The sequence below is a fragment of the Mytilus edulis genome, chromosome 6 (assembly GCF_963676685.1).
Source record: "Mytilus edulis chromosome 6, xbMytEdul2.2, whole genome shotgun sequence".
Lineage (NCBI taxonomy): Eukaryota > Metazoa > Mollusca > Bivalvia > Mytilida > Mytilidae > Mytilus > Mytilus edulis.
Window position 1 is genome coordinate 87,422,548 of NC_092349.1, and position 20,115 is coordinate 87,442,662.

General features: G+C 32.1%; 2 protein-coding genes across 2 annotated transcripts; both read left to right on the forward strand.

Annotated features, from left to right (window-relative positions):
• Positions 1 to 5,308: 5,308 nt before the first annotated feature.
• LOC139528791 (uncharacterized) lies at positions 5,309 to 9,574 on the forward strand. The gene is made up of 5 exons (XM_071324994.1): positions 5,309 to 5,424; positions 7,396 to 7,864; positions 8,440 to 8,526; positions 8,938 to 8,955; positions 9,486 to 9,574. Exons 2-5 carry the CDS (start codon positions 7,405 to 7,407, stop codon positions 9,506 to 9,508), a joined length of 588 nt encoding a protein of 195 aa, XP_071181095.1. The 5' UTR covers positions 5,309 to 5,424; positions 7,396 to 7,404; the 3' UTR covers positions 9,509 to 9,574.
• A 6,818-nt stretch (positions 9,575 to 16,392) lies between these two features.
• On the forward strand, positions 16,393 to 19,791 carry LOC139528793 (uncharacterized). Its single transcript, XM_071324997.1, has 5 exons — positions 16,393 to 16,455; positions 17,333 to 17,634; positions 18,252 to 18,281; positions 18,857 to 18,874; positions 19,720 to 19,791. Exons 2-5 carry the CDS (start codon positions 17,334 to 17,336, stop codon positions 19,743 to 19,745), a joined length of 375 nt encoding a protein of 124 aa, XP_071181098.1. The 5' UTR covers positions 16,393 to 16,455; position 17,333; the 3' UTR covers positions 19,746 to 19,791.
• Positions 19,792 to 20,115: the final 324 nt, after the last annotated feature.

Below are 20,115 nucleotides of genomic sequence, written 5' to 3' on the forward strand. Positions count from 1 at the left end.
TAATTCAAAATAGATGTTTGGGAAAATGCCATAGAAAAATGGCACAACAACACAATAAAAACCAGGCGCTTTTTGGTAAATTCCTGGTCTCTTACTACTTGCCCATTACCATATTGTATAACTATCTCAGAATTGCGTTGATTCAATACAATCACACCTTAAATGCAATTGCCAGTACATAATCAAAAGTAGCAGAAATACACATATTACGACAAAAACCTAACATGCGTTCATTATACATCACACGAAATACACATATTGCGCCACAAACCTAACATGCGTTCATTATACATCAAACGGAATACACATATTACGCCATAAACCTAACATGCATTCATTATACATCACACGAAATGAAGAAACATACACCATATTTAGATCTAGATGAATTCATGTATCATATTTTACGACACATAAACCGTGACATAAATACTATGCTAGTCATGTTGTCGATAACAACAATTTCTATAAATTTAGTGTAAATTCACATTGCGATAAGACGTGTCACGGTACTTGTCTATCCCAAATTCATGTATTTGGTTTTGATGTTATATTTGTTTTTATCGTGGGATTTTGTCTGTTGCTTGGTCCGTTTCTGTGTGTGTTGCATTGTAGTGTTGTGTCGTTGTTCTCCCCTTATATTTAATGCGTTTCCCTCAGTTTTTGTTTGTTACCCCGATTTTGTTTTTTGTCCATGGATTTATGAGTTTGAACATCGGTATACTACTGTTGCCTTTATCTATATAATGCTCCATATGTACAATGAGGAAAGTTTGTTTAGGAGCGTCTTTGTCAATATAAATCATTTTATCAAAACGTCTGAGAGAAAACAATAGCCATGGTATTAACATTGTTTAAAAAAATAACTGCAACGTTGATTAAAAATGGGCAAGTGCTTAAATGAAGGCAACAGTAGTTTACTGCTGTTCGAAATTCATAAATCGATTGAGAAACAAATCCAGGTTACAAACTCAAACTGATGGAAACGCATCTAATATAAGAGAACTACGACACAACGGAAACGCGTCACGACACAGAAACGAACTTTAATATAACAATGGCCATTTTCCTGAATTGGTACATGACATTTTAAGAAAAAAAATGGTGGGTTGAACCTGTCAATATCAAACTTTATCAATCAACACAACGAATGAACATGACTAAGGTGCAGATTGTTTTATCAAGTTAGCAAAATTTGATGCAGGAATGCGCATATTTAATATGAATTTCATTTAAAAGAACCAATTTTTAAGAATATAACTTATAAATATAAATATTTTTGCAACTATAGATTATTTTTGATTGTTTTCGATTTTTTTTTAATCGGCATTTTAAGGGGAGGTGCATTTTCTGAAGGAATCTACATTGCATTTTCCTATTTTGTATTTTAGCGGGAAAAAACATACCCTATCTTTTCTTTTGATATTCTGATTCTAATCGCAAAATGGTGTTTTTCTTGCATAATCCATACAAAATGTGTCATTTTATCACACAGTTTAATTGTTAAACGATGATGACTGATGTACCCATATTTTGACTATTATATTTATTGTGTCTGTTTATTTAACGCATCAATGTAAAAATATCGGAAATTGATGAGACTGTCATTACAAAAGTGAGAGGGTTAGCGCTATAGAACCAGGTTTAATCCACCATTTTCTACATTTGAAAATGCCTGTACCAAGTCAGGAATATGACAGTTCTTGTCCATTCGTTTTTGATGCGTTTTGTTATTTGACTTTGCCATGTGATTATGGACTTTCCCAATTGATCTTCCTCTAAGTTCAGTATTTTTGTGATTTTACTTTTCACAACCTGTAGCTTGAGAAAATGCGCGGTGACCTATCATTTTTATTATATTTTTGAACATATATCAATAGATACTACGTTTTGGCAATCTATGAACAAATTTTATCATTTTTATTTTAGACTCCCATACCACCTTAAAACTTGATTATTATCTCATTAACCATGTATGAAGGGTATGATTCAGTGAAATTGACAAAATTGAATGTGAAACTCAAACAGACATCGTGGATATAATAGTAAAAGTCACAAGTAAACATTCATCACAAATGACTAAAAATTTCAAACAAACATACAGATGTATATTTGTTGTTGAGATCATATCGACAAAGACGTCAATAACAATGGTTTTGTATTTGACAGTCCTTACCATATCATCCCACACCTTCCCTATGCAGTTCACACTCCGTACAATATTAAAACAATGATAAACAAAAACTTAAGCACAAAGGTAACGAATGGAAACAACGTTAAAACAAAACCCTTTTGTATCCGAATCACTCATCAGTACTTACCTGCATCTATAATTGGTCGGGTTTTACCCATTGATGAAAGCTGTCAAAATAAAAACAACACGTTATAAAATACATTCGTCTACAGCAAATTTCGGGATTTATCGTCATTAGGAAAACGCAAAAACGAATATTTGACCGCCAAAGATTTACAAGAACTGTCATATTGACGAGTATCTTGAGTTTGTTTTAACTTTGTAATACTTGTGGAAGAAAATAACGTCTCCCTAGTTGAGATGCTTTATGGTCGTTAGATAAATAGATACGTAACAATAACGTTACGTTAATTATTACATACAAAAGTGTGCGCGGAAGTACGATAAACAATTACATAACATAGCGTTCTAAAGTCGGTTGGCCTATATTCACGACTACTAGCTTTATACAAAAAAGACATACAAAATAAAAAAAAAAAAAACATCTATGGTCAAATTAGCCCGAGGGAATTGAAACCTAAGTTTTTTTTATAATTTTGACATTAAAAAACGGACAATTGTAGAAAGCTTTTTTCATAAATCATGTCATCGCCGAATAACTGTCTATTAGTTTATGAGACATAAAGTCATTAGTAGTATATTGCAAATTAGTAGGCATAAATTGATTGGGAGAAAACAAATTCGGGTTACAAATTAAAATAGAGAGAGACAAATCAATTTAACGACGCAAACACCATAACAATAGAAATACTGAAGTGGAACTAAAACAAACGCAATCGCATATAGAAGTGGGTAGTCCACCTGGAGAGGTATCGACCCTTTCCTCAAGTAAAGTAAAAAGCATTTCATACTCCGAATGTGACATATAAATGTAGTTGCAAATGATGTCATTCGGACTTTAGTGGATAGCTGTTTCTGTGGCATTCATTCAACCATCCTTATTCTATATCATCAGCTATCAACAAAATACAAACAAAATACAAAAAATTTCAATTGCATACAGTTAACGTCAAAACGCATGTAGTTAAAAGAGACAAAACTATATATTGTAACGAAAACATAATCTTCACTTTTTGTCAATAAGGAAACACAATAGCAATATCGAACATGATGTATGAATTCCGTGCATCCAATGATGTATAAATTCCTGACATTCAAAGGAGTATATAAAGGCAACAGTACTATGCCGTTGTTCGAAAGTCATAAATCGCCGCAGAGAAAACAAATCCTGGTTACAAACTAAAGGTCACATTTTAAAGAATATAATCTTGATGTAGATGTAACGATAATGATCCAGTAACGTTGTATTAGACGTGTTATATACTAGACTCTGATCAGGTTGACAAAAGAATAGCCAACGTAGGTACAAGTATTGTGTCTTAGAGAGACGAATTCCTACTATGTAAAAAATAACTCTGATTATAATAACATTTGTTTTGAAACTGACATTTCAATATGCTTGATTTCGGGATTGACAACATATTGGTTAAGTTTGGAGGACGCATTTTTCAACAAACAATCGGCATTAAGTAAAAGAAGTTAGTAGTATCCTCAGACTTTACTTTTTGCTATATAGATTATGTTCTCTTAACAATTGAAAAGTTGGTGACTTTGTTGAACAAATCGATCTCATCGAACTTGAGAAAGAGGATACAAATAAGTCCGCCTCATATCTTACAACTAGAAATTGACAATGATGTCAGTTGAAAGCAAACCTTTAGAACCGAAAAGATAATTTCAGATTCCCAATTATGTTTTTTTTTTATGAATCATAATTCCAGGACATGCATACGGAGTATGTATATCCCAGTTGGTGCGACATTCCTGGGAAAATGTATTCGACCCGTACATATGAATATAATCCCCATTCTATAATCACAAACAATTTAAAAGAAATTGATCAACATGTTTAATGTTACACATAGACGTTCTAAGTTATATGGGAAATATTATATCTAGCTGAAAAGTTAGCTTAAAGGCTATTTAAAATTTCCTGATGTTTTGTCAGAGGGGGACACATATTCGCCGTTTTTAAACAACTATTTAAAACCCAATAACGTTGCTTTAAACAATATTTATCAAATCAATTTCATTTTAGATGAATACCAGAAATTTAAAAGGTGAAGTGAAAAGAAGGGCAATCAGTCAAAGAAATACTAAGAAATACGTTTTTACACCACACAATCATACAACGGCGAAATTGTGTCCCTGGCGAATATATGAACAGATAAATAGTATGCATAAGTTCATTTGCAAATAGTAATAGAGCTCGTTAAAAATCACAAATTTTATTTTATTTTCAAGTATATAAGTATATTTCACGAAATGTATCTATAAAGGGACGATCACATTTATTTTTTATTTTGTACAGACTACACACATTGTGCACAGTTAAAAAGCCCTAGGTCAACACTGTCAGATAAGTAAATTACACAAATTAAAGTGGGTAACTGATCCCGCTAAGATATTTGTCATCCGGCCCACCGCTAATATTATTTTAATTATATGATAAGACGGGGTTGCATTGTGTGTTAATATTTCAAAAGATCTAACCTTGATTATGTTGAAATGTCCTTCACTAATAATATTGAAAACGCAAGATAAAAAAAACACCAATGATATAAAGCTTGTTTTCAAGGTTGACAGGTTATTTGTTTTTATCTCCCCAAAATAATTTATATTGGCTTCGTTACACATATTATGAGTTAATCGAATTTTAAATATTCACAACAGCATTGTCTATTATAATATTTAAAAAAAAAGTCTGTTATATGAACAAATATACACTAAAATTTAAATTTTAATTGATGTATATTAGATCAAATCTTCAAATCACTTTTATGTTTTGATACGATTCTAACATTCAAAGTCAAATTTGTCAACCTCAGCGTCAAGTATATACTATTTCGTAACACGTCTATTACAATCAAAGACCAACATAACATCAATCATACCGTGTAAAAAGAACTAGTTTGACATGTTAAAACATACAATAAAATTAACAGGTACAAGTTATACATGATGACATAAAAATATTACTTATGTTTTAGCATGTTTATATTTTACAAGTTGTTAAAGTTGAATTCACTATTTCCTGTGCTAATTCCTTATAAAAGATGTTAAGTTTCTGAGTATGGTCACAATTTAACTTGTCCTCCCTACTGCTACAGGTATGTTGTTTGTACTTGCATTTAAGATCTAGATTTCAACAGTTAACTTTGGTGTATCATCCATTAGGTGACAATGTCCTTACTGTTTGGCTATAAATATTTGTCATTTTGGTCATATGACTGGTTGTTTACGGAATTTTAACATTCAATACATCCTAAGCTATCAAATATTTGGCCTTAAACGTTCATGATGAAAATAAACAAAAAACGAGTGCAATCATAAAAGTTAAAAGGGATAGACGTAAAAATCATTGTAACATATATTTTTTGTCTATCAATTCATTCGGTACATACCTTATGTGAATAAATAAATTGTGGAACCATATACGATCAAAATGTAAATGATCAAATGATTGAACTCTTTTTGTTAACCAAATATATTAGATTGTCGAAATGCGCATCAGGTGCAAGAAAATTGGTACCGTTTATTTTTATTACTACCACTGGGTCGATGCCTCTGCTGGTGGACTATAAGTCCCCGAGGGTATCACCAGCCCAGTAGCCAGTACTTCGGTACTGGCATGAAAATACGGATTGTTTGTGTTATTAAAATTTGCTGTTACAAAATGATAGAAATTATTATAAATTAAGGAATGTATCTCCCTCGTGCAAAGCTCTGATTCCTTTCACGGATTTGGCTATACTTTTTAGACTTTTTGGATTATAGCTCTTCATCTTTTATATAAGCTTTGGATTTCAAATATTTTGGCTACGAGCATCACTGAAGAGACATGAATTGTCGAAATGCGCATCTGTTGCAAGAAAATTGGTACCGTTAATTTTATTAACAATAAGCATGAATTAATACTTATTTGTCTCGTGAATGTGTGTTTATTTATATCGTGAATGTAAGTTGATTAAATTGCCCTTTAGACATTTGTTAAGCAGATATTAATTTTTGTTTAAACATTCTACAAGTTTTTTAAATGTATTATGTAAAATGTTGAGAAAAAAATGCAAAATAGTTATCAAAGGTACCAGAATTATAATTTAGTACGCCAGACGCGCGTTTCGTCTACGCGCGTTTCATTAGTGACGCTCATATCAAAATTTTTACAGTTACTAAAATCTTATCTGAAACATATACCTGTTTTCAATTCCCTTGAAGCTAACATATTTACAGTGATACTATATAATATACAATAACAAATAAAGTAAACAGACTTTTTTTTCGTATAAATGTTGCCTCAATTACTTAATAACTTTATGTTGACTGATGTACCTCTATTTATGATATTTTTATCTATTGTATCTGTTTGTTTTGTTAACGCATCATTGTCAAATTGTGGAATTAGATGTGACTGTCATACAAACGAGAGGTTAAGCTAGCTATAAAACGAGTTTTAATCCACATTTATTCTACATAAGAAAATACCTGTACCAAGTCAGAAATATGACACATTTTATCCATTCGTTTGATAAATTTGTAATTGGGCTTTTGATTTTGCATTTTTGATTATGGTCATTTCTTTATATATTTCCTTGGAGTTTAGTATTTTTGTAATTTTACTTCAAACAACGTTACAGTTCACTTTTTCAGTCTTAAACTCCTCAAGATGAAATTAATTTCCTTATTAGAAATTCTTCTCATCATTAGTGCAATCTGAATATCATCCAATAAATTGAAAAAAAACCAAATTAATACGTGTCATCTGTAGTTATTTTTGGGTGAAATAATGGGTATTTAAAGTTTGTATCATACTGAGGTAAAGTTCATTTCTAAAATTGATTTAGCAGTTAATAAACAGTGTTAATTTTACGCAAAAAACAAAAGTAACATCAAATGTACACTAACTTCAATAATTTTAGATTGTTTTGTCTTACTGAAACAATAAAAAAGCTTGCTCAAAAACATAAAAGCCAAAACTAAAAGCACGTAACGGGTTAAAATAAATCATTTTCAATATCAGCAAACAATAAACAAAATATAATTGAATTGCAAATAATGTTTTTTTAATTGTTTTATTTCAGTCTTTCATCATGAATCCCATTCAGACCGTTGTCACATTTATTGTTGTCTTCGCCACAGTTAATGGTGCTGGTTATGGTAAAGGTGGCGGTATGGGAGGTGGTATGATGGGAGGCGGCATGGGAAGTGGTATGATGGGAGGAGAAATGGGTGGCGGTATGGGCGGTATGATGGGTGGTGGTATGGGAGGTGGTATGATGAGTGGTGGCATGGGAGGCGGTATGGGTAAGATGATGGGCGGTGGTATGGGAGGAGGAATGGGCGGTGGTATGATGGGCGGTATGATGGGTGGTATGGGAGGTGGTATGGGTATGGGTAAGATGATGATGCCGATGCCAATGGAAATGCCAATGCCAATGCCAATGCCAATGCCGATGCCAATGCCAATGCCAATGCCAATGCCAATGGAAATGGCTATGCCTATGCCAATGCCAAAGATGGGAGGTGCAATGATGGCTGCTATGATGGGAGGTAATTAAAACGCATTTTATGTCTGACTTTCATGGATTATTATTACCTCTAATACAAAGATGTTATTTAATATAAGTGAACACATAATTAGCAATTATTACAAATGTGTCAAGGACTTGCTGGATTCTCCATTTCAATTTGTTCAAGCTAACTACATTTACGTTCTATTCTGTATAATTAATATATACTTATTTCCAGTTGATACAATATTCGAGAGCTTGTATTTCTTATCATGCTTTCCTTGATATAAATGTTTTCAAAAGAGAAAACTAAATGCCTGATTTAGGACAAGACAATTAACAAAAATAAATGTACATGGCATATAGCAACCAAAAACAGGAATTGAGTAAAAGGCACCTGACATTGGAAAAACACATAAAAAATGGACTTGGGTTTAATTGTTTTGCAAAAATACATGTGTATATTCAAAATAATATTCAAAGTACAATGCATATCTCAAAATAGTCAAACATATTAAAATAGTTTTAAAAAACCCATATATATTGAATAAATAATACATGTTCTTATGCTAAGATTTAGTGTATTATTTCAATATATGTTTTGTATTCTTATAGGTATGGGCGGAGGAATGGGTGGAGCTATGGGAGGTGGTATGGGAGGAATGGGCGGTGGTATGGGCGGAGGCATAGGAGGTGGCAAAAGTAAGTCATAGTCCATTGAAGATTCAATTTGTTATAATGTACTATACGGTTATCGAATGTTCTATTTGTATCTGAACAATTGAATAGAAATGTCATATTAAGATTTCGTGACACTTGCTTTTTCTTTTGTGAATTATTTAAAGAATGATACTTCATTATTTGTTCTCATTTCATATGATTGTTTTTAATACTTTTCATATTAAGTTAAACATGTAGTACACATTAAAATAAAGGCAACAGTAGTATACCGCTGTTCGAAAATGGACTGAGAGAAAACAAATCCAGATTACAAACTAAAAACCGAGGAAAACAATTGAAACAACGAAACAAATCACTAAATCTCATGTGGTTACTTACACACACATTCATATTTCTAAGTATATTGGTATATTGATATATATTATTTTGCAGGATATAAAAGAGCCACAGGTATTTATAACTCACATTTAATATAGTTATTATCTCTATTTGGAAACACCTATCGGAATTACGAGTCCTCAATGCTTTTCAACTTCGTACTTTATTTGATTATCCGGGTGCGGGAATTTCTCGCTACATTGAAGACCTGTTGGTGACCCTCTGCTATTGTTTTTTATTTGGTCGGGTTGTTGTCTCTTTGACACATTCCCCATTTCCATTCTCAATTTTATTACTGCATGACAGTCATTGCTACAAATGTACCTGTCATCTCAATAAGTATCATGTATTGATTGATTGATGAAAGCCTAACAAAAGGTCATGTCACAACAAGAGCTAAATAAGAACACAAAATTTAGTTAATTTGTTATATTGCAGTCAATAGATAAAATCAATGTGAAGTTTTATTTCCTTCAAATTAGAAAAAAAGAAAGAAGAAAATAACAATAAATGATACACACTGCAATAGTTAATGTCAACATTTATATTTATATTTCCATTTCCATCTGACGTTTACTTAATTTGGCTTTCTTTTCTTTCAGATTCTTATTCATACGACTATTGAAAACCGTTATATGAGCAGTATTTGTCATAAACATTCCATCTTTGTCCTGTATAATAAATGTTTAAATCTGACTTGATTTGTTTTCTTATGATGATAGTTAAAAGAGAGACGAAAGATACCAAAGGGACAGTCAAACTCATAAATCTAAAACAAACTGACAACGCCATGGCTAAAAATGAAAACGACAAACAAATAACAGCACACATGACACAACATAGAAAACTAAAGAATAAACAACACGAAACTCATATATCTAAAACAAACTGACAACGCCATGGCTAAAACTGAAAACGACAAACAAATAACAACACACTTGACACAACATAGAAAACTAAAGAATAAACAACAAGGAAACTCATACTTAGATGTTTTATGTGTGTAAACATGGTCATGTACCGTCATCCATTACTTGACTGGACATGTATCGTGCATTAGCATGCCAATGTCTGTTCTTGATTTAGGAGTAATTCCAATTTTTGTCTTCAAGATTCTAGTTTTTTTCTAACCACTGTCCCAGGTTAGGGGAGGGTTGGGATCCCACTAACATGTTTAACCCCGCCACATAATGTATGTATATGTCTGTCATTTAGTGGTCATCGTTTGCTTATGTGTTACATATTTGTTTTTCGTTCATTTTTTATACATAAATAAGGCAGTTAGTTTTCGCGTTTGAATTGTTTTACATTGTCATTTCGGGGCCTTTTATAGCTGACTATGCGGTATGGGCTTTGCTCATTGTTGAAGGCCGTACGATGACCTATAGTTGTTAATTTCTGTGTCATTTTGGTCTCTTGTGGAGAGTTGTGTCATTGACAATCATACCACATCTTCTTTTATGTATATATAATAATAAGTTATTATCGTAATAAATAAACAATTTAAACAGAAAACCAACATCCTAATCTGAAATACAACAATATCCATAAATTGAGTAAGTCAGACGTCAACTAATGATCATAGAACTGGATCATAGTTTGGCAAAGGAGAATAAATCATATGATTTTGAATTTTCAACTCTCCTTTACAAGAATGAAACGGCTGTAATGTTTTTGAACAACTTCATGTCTACAAATAAAAAAGATGTTTGGGTAAACGCCAGTAACAAAATGACATACAAACAACACAAAAAAAAAACCTGGTAAGGTTTTTTTGGTAAATCTACCGTAAAAAAAAAGGTGAGAACATTTCAAACTGAAAATACATTCATATTCCTCAAGTTAAAATGGTCAGGTGAAACACAAGAATATTGAATACACACAGACATTGCTCCTTTATAACAACAGATCCATTTCTGTCTAGCAACTTTCCAGCAGCTCTTATATAGAGAGGATATATTTCATATTCCTATCCGTGTGGGTTGCTGATCTCAAGGAAACTATTCACCTTAGATTTGAAAAGGTAAAATCTTCCCACCGAACATTTTACCGCCGCAATCAAGAGTTGGATGACGACGGATTTTATCCAAACATCACAACCCCAAGACTGTCCTTCTTTTCGTCGAATGCGATTAACTGAATAAGTCTTATCAACGGGTTTGTACTTTCACACACGAGCAGTACAAGAGGTGCCACAACTGGAGTAGGAGCTGGTATCCTTCCGGATCCCGTTCTACATTTTTTTTCATGTTGTGTTTTTTTTAATTGTTATTCTTGATTCTTTTCGACTTATAAGTTTAAAAGAGGGCTGTCCCTTTGTTATCGTTGGTTATGACAACTTTATATCAAACTGAAATTAATTCCCTGATTCCTTAAAAGAATGTGTAACACATCTATTTACAGACATCAATTACAAAGTACTCCACAGCATGATAAACTAGAATACAGCGGCATTTTAGAGGACCGTAACATGCCTAATACTAAAGAAATTAAACAAAAAATAGAAAAGGCTAAGAGACGAGTGACTATTTAAATTTGTAATAACTACAATACTACCAGTAGTTTTACAAATAAGACAACACCGTAAAAACTTCCTTTACCAACTAAACCGTCCTAAAACACTACGTATAGTACGTATCTTCTACGAATGTTAATTGCCTAATTTTCATAATACAAAATGCCTAGATACTTAGATACCTAAGCAACAGACTGAAGAACAAGTCCCTTTATAACTGACTATGCGGTATGGGCTTTGCTCTTTGTTGAAGACCGTACGGTGACCTATAGTTGTTAATGTCTGTGTCATTTGGTGTCTTGTGGAGAGTTGTCTCTTTGGCAATTATACCACATCTTCTTAATAAATAAAACCGTCCAGTCATAAAGGAACCACAAAGGACCAATCAAGTAAAACATACTGATGATGTTTTCACCACAAAACAATATATACATATAGATTGAAATACAAATTGATTGTAAAAATATATTACTGTGGATTTATTATTTTTGGTTTGAAACCAACTTTTGTGGATTTAGTGGATGCAGATGAACCTCGAAATTAAATATTAAACGAATTTACTAAAGGCAAATATGCTGACTCCGGCAAAATCACGAAAACAAAAGATCCACGAACATTGGTGCCCACGAAAACAAAAGATCCACGAACATTGGTGCCCACGAAAATAAAGATCCACGAACATTGGTGCCCACGAAAATAAATGAATCCACAATAAATAATACAATGTATAAACAGCATACATGTTACTAAACTTAACTGAAAAAAAGGAAAAGGGGTGACAAACTACTGACAGAGTTTCGGATGATTATGATGATAATGAAAACGAGATCCGTTTTGCCTGTATTGATATTATACTTCGATGAATATTTGTATGTCTAATAAAACTTATATACTTGTTTGAAAACTTGCATATTTTTTTAATCATAAAGAGTTTTCGTTCAAATAACAAATAGTCCAAATTACAGCCTTCTGGGTGTTCATATATCGTGCACAGTTGTTTCAATTTTTTATTTCTGTTTAGTGAAAAGTAAAATATCAAAAATACCGAGCTACGATGAAAATTCTAAACTGAAAGTCTCCCGTATCGTGCCAACAACTAGTGTTAGAAAAAATGTGTTTTTTTCTTTTCAAAAACCCTATTAGTGAATCAATATTAGTAACAAAATCTGCCATCCTAAATGATCTCACTGCAGTACCCTAACTGTATTGCTGCGTAATAGGTAATTTGTAAAGGTTATGCTAGCTTTTGAGGTAAATGTCGACATGTTTGTGCTTTGAAATGAAAAATATTCTCTTCTATCATAAATTGGTGTATTAAGCTTCCTGTTCAAGATATAAAAATAAAGATCCAAGAATATGCAGTGTTCACTGTAAGTATAAGATTAATTAATGTCAGGTTATTTTTTGATATATGTTCCCTGTATTAAAAGTAATCTTTTGAATGCATTCCATTTCTGAATAACGTATTTTAACCGTTACGCGATTAAAAAAGAGACTACGAAAAGCTTGATATTTCTATTCAAAATCAAAATAAATGAACTGAATTTAAGTATCTGATTTATTTTACGGACTTAGACAATAAAAAAACCCGTATCATTTAGTAAGCTATTAAAGGATACAGCAAACAATATACACAGATGACTCACTTTGGTTGAAAAACCTTAGAGGTTGCACTTTGTCAATACAACTGTTTCTCAAACCACTACTTTCTTGTGGCGATATATAATATTCACAGACATGTTAATTTGTTAACGTACTGGTTCCAATAAATGATCTCTGTGTGTCATCTCAAAGAGACATCAATTGGAAATGTAATCAGTACAAAAACATGGTAGTGCATACATTTAAATTCTCATGAGGTCAAAAAATGAAGGCAAGGGTAGTATAGAACTTTAGTATAAGTTTAAACTCGTAGAAGTTCAGGGCATGTACATGTTTAAAATATGCCACACAGCTCTATACTTTGACCTTTGAATAAAATAGTAATGCATATAAACTTTCCGTTCTGGGATATTAATTTTCACAAAACTTTATAATAAAAGTTTCACAGTTTTAGCCGAAAGGGAGTGGGAAATTGCATTGTGTATATCAACAGAATTGCAACCTACAAAGCGAATAACTACTTATAAAACATTAGGTTTATCCCTGAGTTACAACTTTAGTGTAGAGGCTTTAATGCATAACTTTGTGTCGTATATCATATGCATAGAGTTGTGCGGTACACATGTTGTGATTTATAACCATTCCATATATATATTATATACGATAATAAAAAAACATAGCAGCTAATTTTAAATTCAACAGATGACACGAAAAAGGTGAACTTCTCATAGATACAGAATTGCTACTTTTGTATTCCGTGGATAATATAATAGAAATATAGTTTTATAACTAATTGTAAGATATCATATTAAAACCTCTTGTGGAATTATTGCAAAATAAAGTTGAATCACAATTTCTGCAATGTTTACCCATTGGTAAAAAGTTATCAAAGGTACCAGGATCATAATTCAATACGTCAAACGCGCGTCTCGTCTACATATGATTCAAAGTCAAAGAGCATTTAGGATCCAAAATTCCGAAACGTTGTGCCAAATACGGCTAAGGTAATCAATCATTTCAGCTGTTTGATAAGTCTTAAATAACGTTAAAAAATAATGATAATTTCACCTATGTCAACGCCCTTTACCTCGTTCCTTGTTTATATGTTTTATTGAGTCTATATCTCTATCTTGTGTAGCGCTTAAGGATAACTCAAAGCACAATAGGGAGAAAATTAATTATTTAAATATTTCCGCGAAAATTGTCCTCAAATATTTAATACTTTTTAAGAAAGTAGCAAAACAACAACTGTTTTAGTTAGTGTCTATGTTTGTTAGCAATAGCCACATGAGTCAGTATACCTTGAAGTTTCTAAAACAATAGAATAACTCAATCTATACAATGCTACTACAAAATGTACAACATGTTGGTTTAAAAAAAAACATAATATGACTCAATCTATTCTATGGCTTTTCAAATTGAGAAAGGAAATGGGGAATGTGTCAAAGCGGCAACAACCCGACCATAGAGCAGACAAAAGCCAAAGGTCAACAATTGGTCTTCAATGTAGCGAGAATTCCCGCACCTTCAGCTGGCCCCTAAAAATATGTATACTAGTACAGTGATAATTGACGTCATACTAAACTCCGAATTATACACAAGAAACTAAAATTAAAAAGCATACAAGACTAACAAAGGCCAGAGGCTCCTGACTTGAGACAGGCGCAAAATTGCAGCGGGGTTAAACATGTTTATAAGATCTCAACCCTCCCCTATACCTCTAGCCAATGTAGACAATTAAACGCATAACCATACGCACATAAAAATTCAGTTCAAGAGAAGTCCGAGTCCGATGTCAAAAGATGTAACAAAAGAAAATTAATAAAATGACAATAATACATAAATTACAACAGACTACTAGCAGTTAACTGACATGCCAGCTCCAGACCTTAATTAAACTGAGAAGATTATGTCTTCATCATACATGTATGAATAGAATATTTTGTTTGTTTTGTGTTTGTTTATAAAATGAATTCATTTACTATCTAATGACAATTTGTTGAACCAGAGGGACTAACAAATAAACTCATCATAGATACCGAGATTGGAATTGTTTATTTGCGCCATCCGCGCGTTTCGCCTACAAAATTACAGACTGATACAGTCTCCTGGTCCAAGATTATATATTCCGTAATGCATTTTGTTTTGATTTGAAGAAATTTTTTCTAAATGCTTATTGTATTAAGATAGTATAGAAATAGCAGTCTGTAATGTGTTCATCAAAAGACACATTTTGTTTGATTGTGTAAATGATGACTTGTTTCACTTAGAAATATATAATAGCAATATAATAATCTTCAATCCATAACGATACAATATTGATATTATTTACATAATGGAGATGTGCAAGTGTATATCTACTACAATTTGTTTTAATTGTCTGCTTGTTTGGTTAACATCTTTACTTCAAATCACCAGGATACTTAAAAAAGCAGCCCAGGACAGCTGACAGAGGGTTCCCTGCTTTTACTTTACATATACCAATTGCAACGGAAGAATACAAATGAATAAAAAATTACACACTTTCATATATATTCAATACATAAACCAGCATCTGTTTTCAGTTAGTTAATGTATTCTACACACCTTGAAATCTTGCACCTTTATATTAAATTTTTAGTTTTAAATACAATAACAATAAAATAGTCTGTCTCTGAGTTATGATTGTGATTACATATACAACACAGCATAGGTTGCTAAGAGAGCTGACAAAATACAAATGGCAAAATATATAATTAGCCTTTGAAATGCCCTTCCACCCAAACCACACTCGTTTTTAAAACGAACTAAAATGACTGTTGTGGAAAACAAGAATTACATTCGAATGAGTATTATCTTTACTATGAAATACCTGGTGGAATGAACGGGTACAATTTATATAAAAACCTCTCAACAGAATATAAAAAACCCAAAAATAGTTAAAAGAAACAATGACAGACAAACGAACAATTCTTCGTATAGTTATTACATGTATAAACAAAAACGACTTTTAAATTTCTGACACATTTAATGGGATAAAACACCGTTTCCTTGTTTCGATTGGTCATTCCCATTTACAAGGAACATCTTGTTATCTTCCTGTAGAAAACGACAGGATAACGATTATTGTGATTATTACAAAAATATCTTACACAATCTTAACGACTACTTCATGTAATACTACAGTTATAAAGACAACCTTAACGACTAGTTCATGTAATACTACAGTTATAAAGTCACATATAAGTTTAACCTTCAATCTTTAAGTTATAAAGTTGAATGAAAGTTTTACATATAACATGTAAGACATGACATAGAAAGTAATCAAAGACATTTTAACATTGTTAATCGTGTAACTTTTCTTTATTTTAAATGTCTGTGTTTCCGAGTTATTTTACTATATAAATGCCAAACTGACCATCGATCTTTACTCCACTATTTGCCGTCATTTCCCATCGGATCCACATCTAACATAGGTATGTAAAATAGATTCATAAAAAAATTGCAGAATAAAATGAGTATTAAATCTTTTTACTGTAGATTAGTGATCGATTTGTAGTTTTTCTATGTTCACGAAATCAAAATCTCTTTTTTTTTAAACTAATACTAGTATAACTTGATAGTTTTTATAATCAGATTAAACAGATCCGGAGTATATTATTGTTTTAATGATACATGATGGCTATTAATTTTCATTTCATTTAATTCTCCAATTTACCCAAAGGTTACACCTTCGTTATGCTTCGTTAAGCTAAAATGACATCATCCAATTTAAGCCGATTTAGTTTTGCTACTCATGATTTTTGTTTTTAGCAGAATTTTGGTCTTTATAACGTATGTGATCAGAGTTTTTTTTTCAAAAACATGCATATGTTGGCCACCAAATTCGGTATCATACCTCAGAAAGATTATATGTTGTGTAAAAACATCGATAAATCTAAAGGTCAACATTGCCTTCCACATATTTTTTTTTAACTTTTTGTTTTTTATATAGAAGAACATACAAATATACAAAATTACGTTTACACGTGTAAAAAATCTCATGTACGCGTAAGTAAACCCCTTGTACTAATAAGAACAAATTTTTAAACTAATTGTGAACGTGTTTACAGAACATAACGTTTGGAAGGAAAATGGCCTAAGTATAGTGTCAGTTATATTTGAATAAACAAAGACCTTTTCACTATTATTGATCGGTGTCCAAATAAAACAAAATATATAATATGTATGTAAGTTTCACTAACTGAATTTGGTCTGCGGGTATTTTCAACCTGAATAACAAGGAAAGAAATACAATGGTAAATATTAATGTTTAATGAATATAGCTTAATATATGCAGTCATTTCTTTTCAGAATGAATCCTCTACAAACCGTTATTGCAGTCTTTGCCGTATGCTTTGTGGCAGTAAATGCCGCCGGATATGGTAGAGGAATGGGCGGAGGAATGGGCGGAGGAATGGGCGGCGGCATGGGTGGTATGATGGGAGGAGGAATGATGGGTGGTATGCCTGGGGGTATGATGGGAGGAATGCATCCTATGATGGGTGGCATGCCCGGTGGCATGATGGGTGGTATGCCCGGTGGTATGATGGGTGGCATGCCAGGTGGGATGATGGGTGGCATGATGGGTGGAATGGGCAGCGGTATGATGGGTGGTAAGTTTTTTTAGTCTAATTAAGTCAACTAGATTTAAAAAACTATACAAAAACAAAAACAAAAGGTTAACCTTGAAATCTGAAGATGGAAAATATCAAGAAAATAAATTTGTTGGTACAAGCTTAAGTTTGTGAGAGGTATCAGTTGCCAAATAAGTGTGCACTCGTTGTTGAAACCGGACTGCATCTAGTAAATACAACTATTTTCGATGAAAAAATGTTGATGCATGTATGACTACATTACTTTCTCTCTTAATTCAATTATGGTGTTTTTCAACATATGAGCATATTGTATATAGAAATCATTTTAAAAGGTATTTTAATTGTCTTAGGCAACAATTCAAAGCAAATAAAGTAACAAACATTATACAACGAGTTCTGTTGAAATTTGTTAATTTTAAAATTGTTTGGTCTCCAGTGGCACTGTTGAGCCTGGTGGTTTGTTAAAACATCTTAACCAGTTGTAAATATAATAATGCTTCATATATGGAACACCGTATCAACCCTTCACCAAAATCGGGCTCTATCAGAGTTTTAGCATCATACTGGTGTTCTGGGATGACACATATGTGATATTTAAAAAGTCGTATAATATTCTCTATTTATCAACATTGCAGGTATGGGAGGTATGATGGGAGGAAAAAGACGTAAGTAAAAATTAGACTAATTTTATCATTTAAATAATTTCTTCATATAATATATCTGCATATTCTGCTTTAAAGAGGACATGAATAGATTTGCATGTCCGTCACACATGTGCTTCTTGATAACAATTATTAAAGTTAAGTTACATAAATGTTTTTGTTTTAATTATACCTCCGAAACCTTAATATCAAGTAATGGACTTGAAAGTAAAAGTCATTTTTTACTTTGATGGTTTTGACATATATTGTTTAGGAATAATCATCTTGTTTTTTTTGTTCGATCTTTAACATTCAAAGTAATAATTAGAGTATCACATCACATATTTTTTTCTTTGCAAGTTTGGACATAATAGATAAAGGCAAAAGTAGTATACTGCTGTTCAAAAGTCATAAATCGATTGAGAAAAAATAAATGATGTCTTAGATCATAGAATACAAATTTTTGATTACGATGATTTTGAAGTAAATTGTTCAATAGTAAATTTTACGATTGAATGGTGCCGTATAGTTTTTATTTGATACTCATAGTATGCCACTTATAGTCACAAGTTCATTTGATCTCTTTTCTAATATTACAGGTTATAGAAGAAATGCAGGTAAATTGTATTATAGTTTAAGCTAGTGTAGTAAAATAAACATGAAGGACATACTTCTCTTGAACTGAATTTTGATGTGCGTATTGTTATGCGTTTACTTTTCTGCACTGGCTAGAGGTATAGGGGGAGGGTTGAGATCTCACAAAAATGTTTAACCCCGCCGCATTTTTGCGCCTGCCTAAGTCAGGAGCCTCTGGCCTTTGTTAGTCTTGTATTATTTTAACTTTTAGTTTTGTGTGTACAATTTGGAGTTTAGTATAGCGTTCATTATCACTGAACTAGTATATATTTGTTTAGGGGCCAGCTGAAGGACGCTTCTGGGTGCGGGAATTTCTCGTTGCATTGAAGACCTGTTGGTGACCTTCTTCTGTTGTCTGCTCTATGGTCGGGTTGTTGTCTCTTTGGCACATTCCCCATTTCCATTCTCAATTTTATACATATTTTTCCAATAAATACTGGCAAACTTTTATGTAAACCAATCTTCTGGATTTCTCGCTCCACCGTGATAAGTTATATTCTCTCCTGAATATCAAGTAGTACACATGCAACAAATTAAATGTGGAGCCTTCATTTTAAAGCATGTATTGTTACATAACAAGTCATGGCTAAGACACATCAAATTGTGTAGTGTGTGTTGTGGATTTTATATAAATACTGTCAGTTGTTTCTATGCATTATACGGTTATATCATCAAATTACTTATTATACAAAATAGCATGAACTATATTCTATAAATTGTCTGCCACTTCAAATCAACTTTAAATTTATTAATCATGTGACAATACCCTTGACTATCAAAAGAATTACAATTTTGTATGTACATTTGGTATACTCTTTAATTGCAGATTACAGCCAAGGATACGACTACTAGTGCCTGGATATGTCATCAATTTCAATAAACATTCAGAGAAAACTTACAGATCTTCTTTTTTTATAATTTGTTTTACAACACATGATGAAGCTCGAATTCTATGACTTTACTCATTGACTCCCTGAATATATACAGTTTACAAGAGGTATAGACAAAAAAGTATTATGTTAAACTTCCAAAAGATTCCTATCCTTTGTCAACCGTTTCGAATGTCCCCACACTTAGAATTAGACTATAAGGTATAAATTGAAATAAAATAACAAAAAAATCAAACAATCGATATTATTTTTATTCAATCTTCCTGTCAAAACTTAAAAACTGTGTCAGTGATTGTATTTAGGTGTTCAGGGTGATGTTTTCTTTTCCTTTT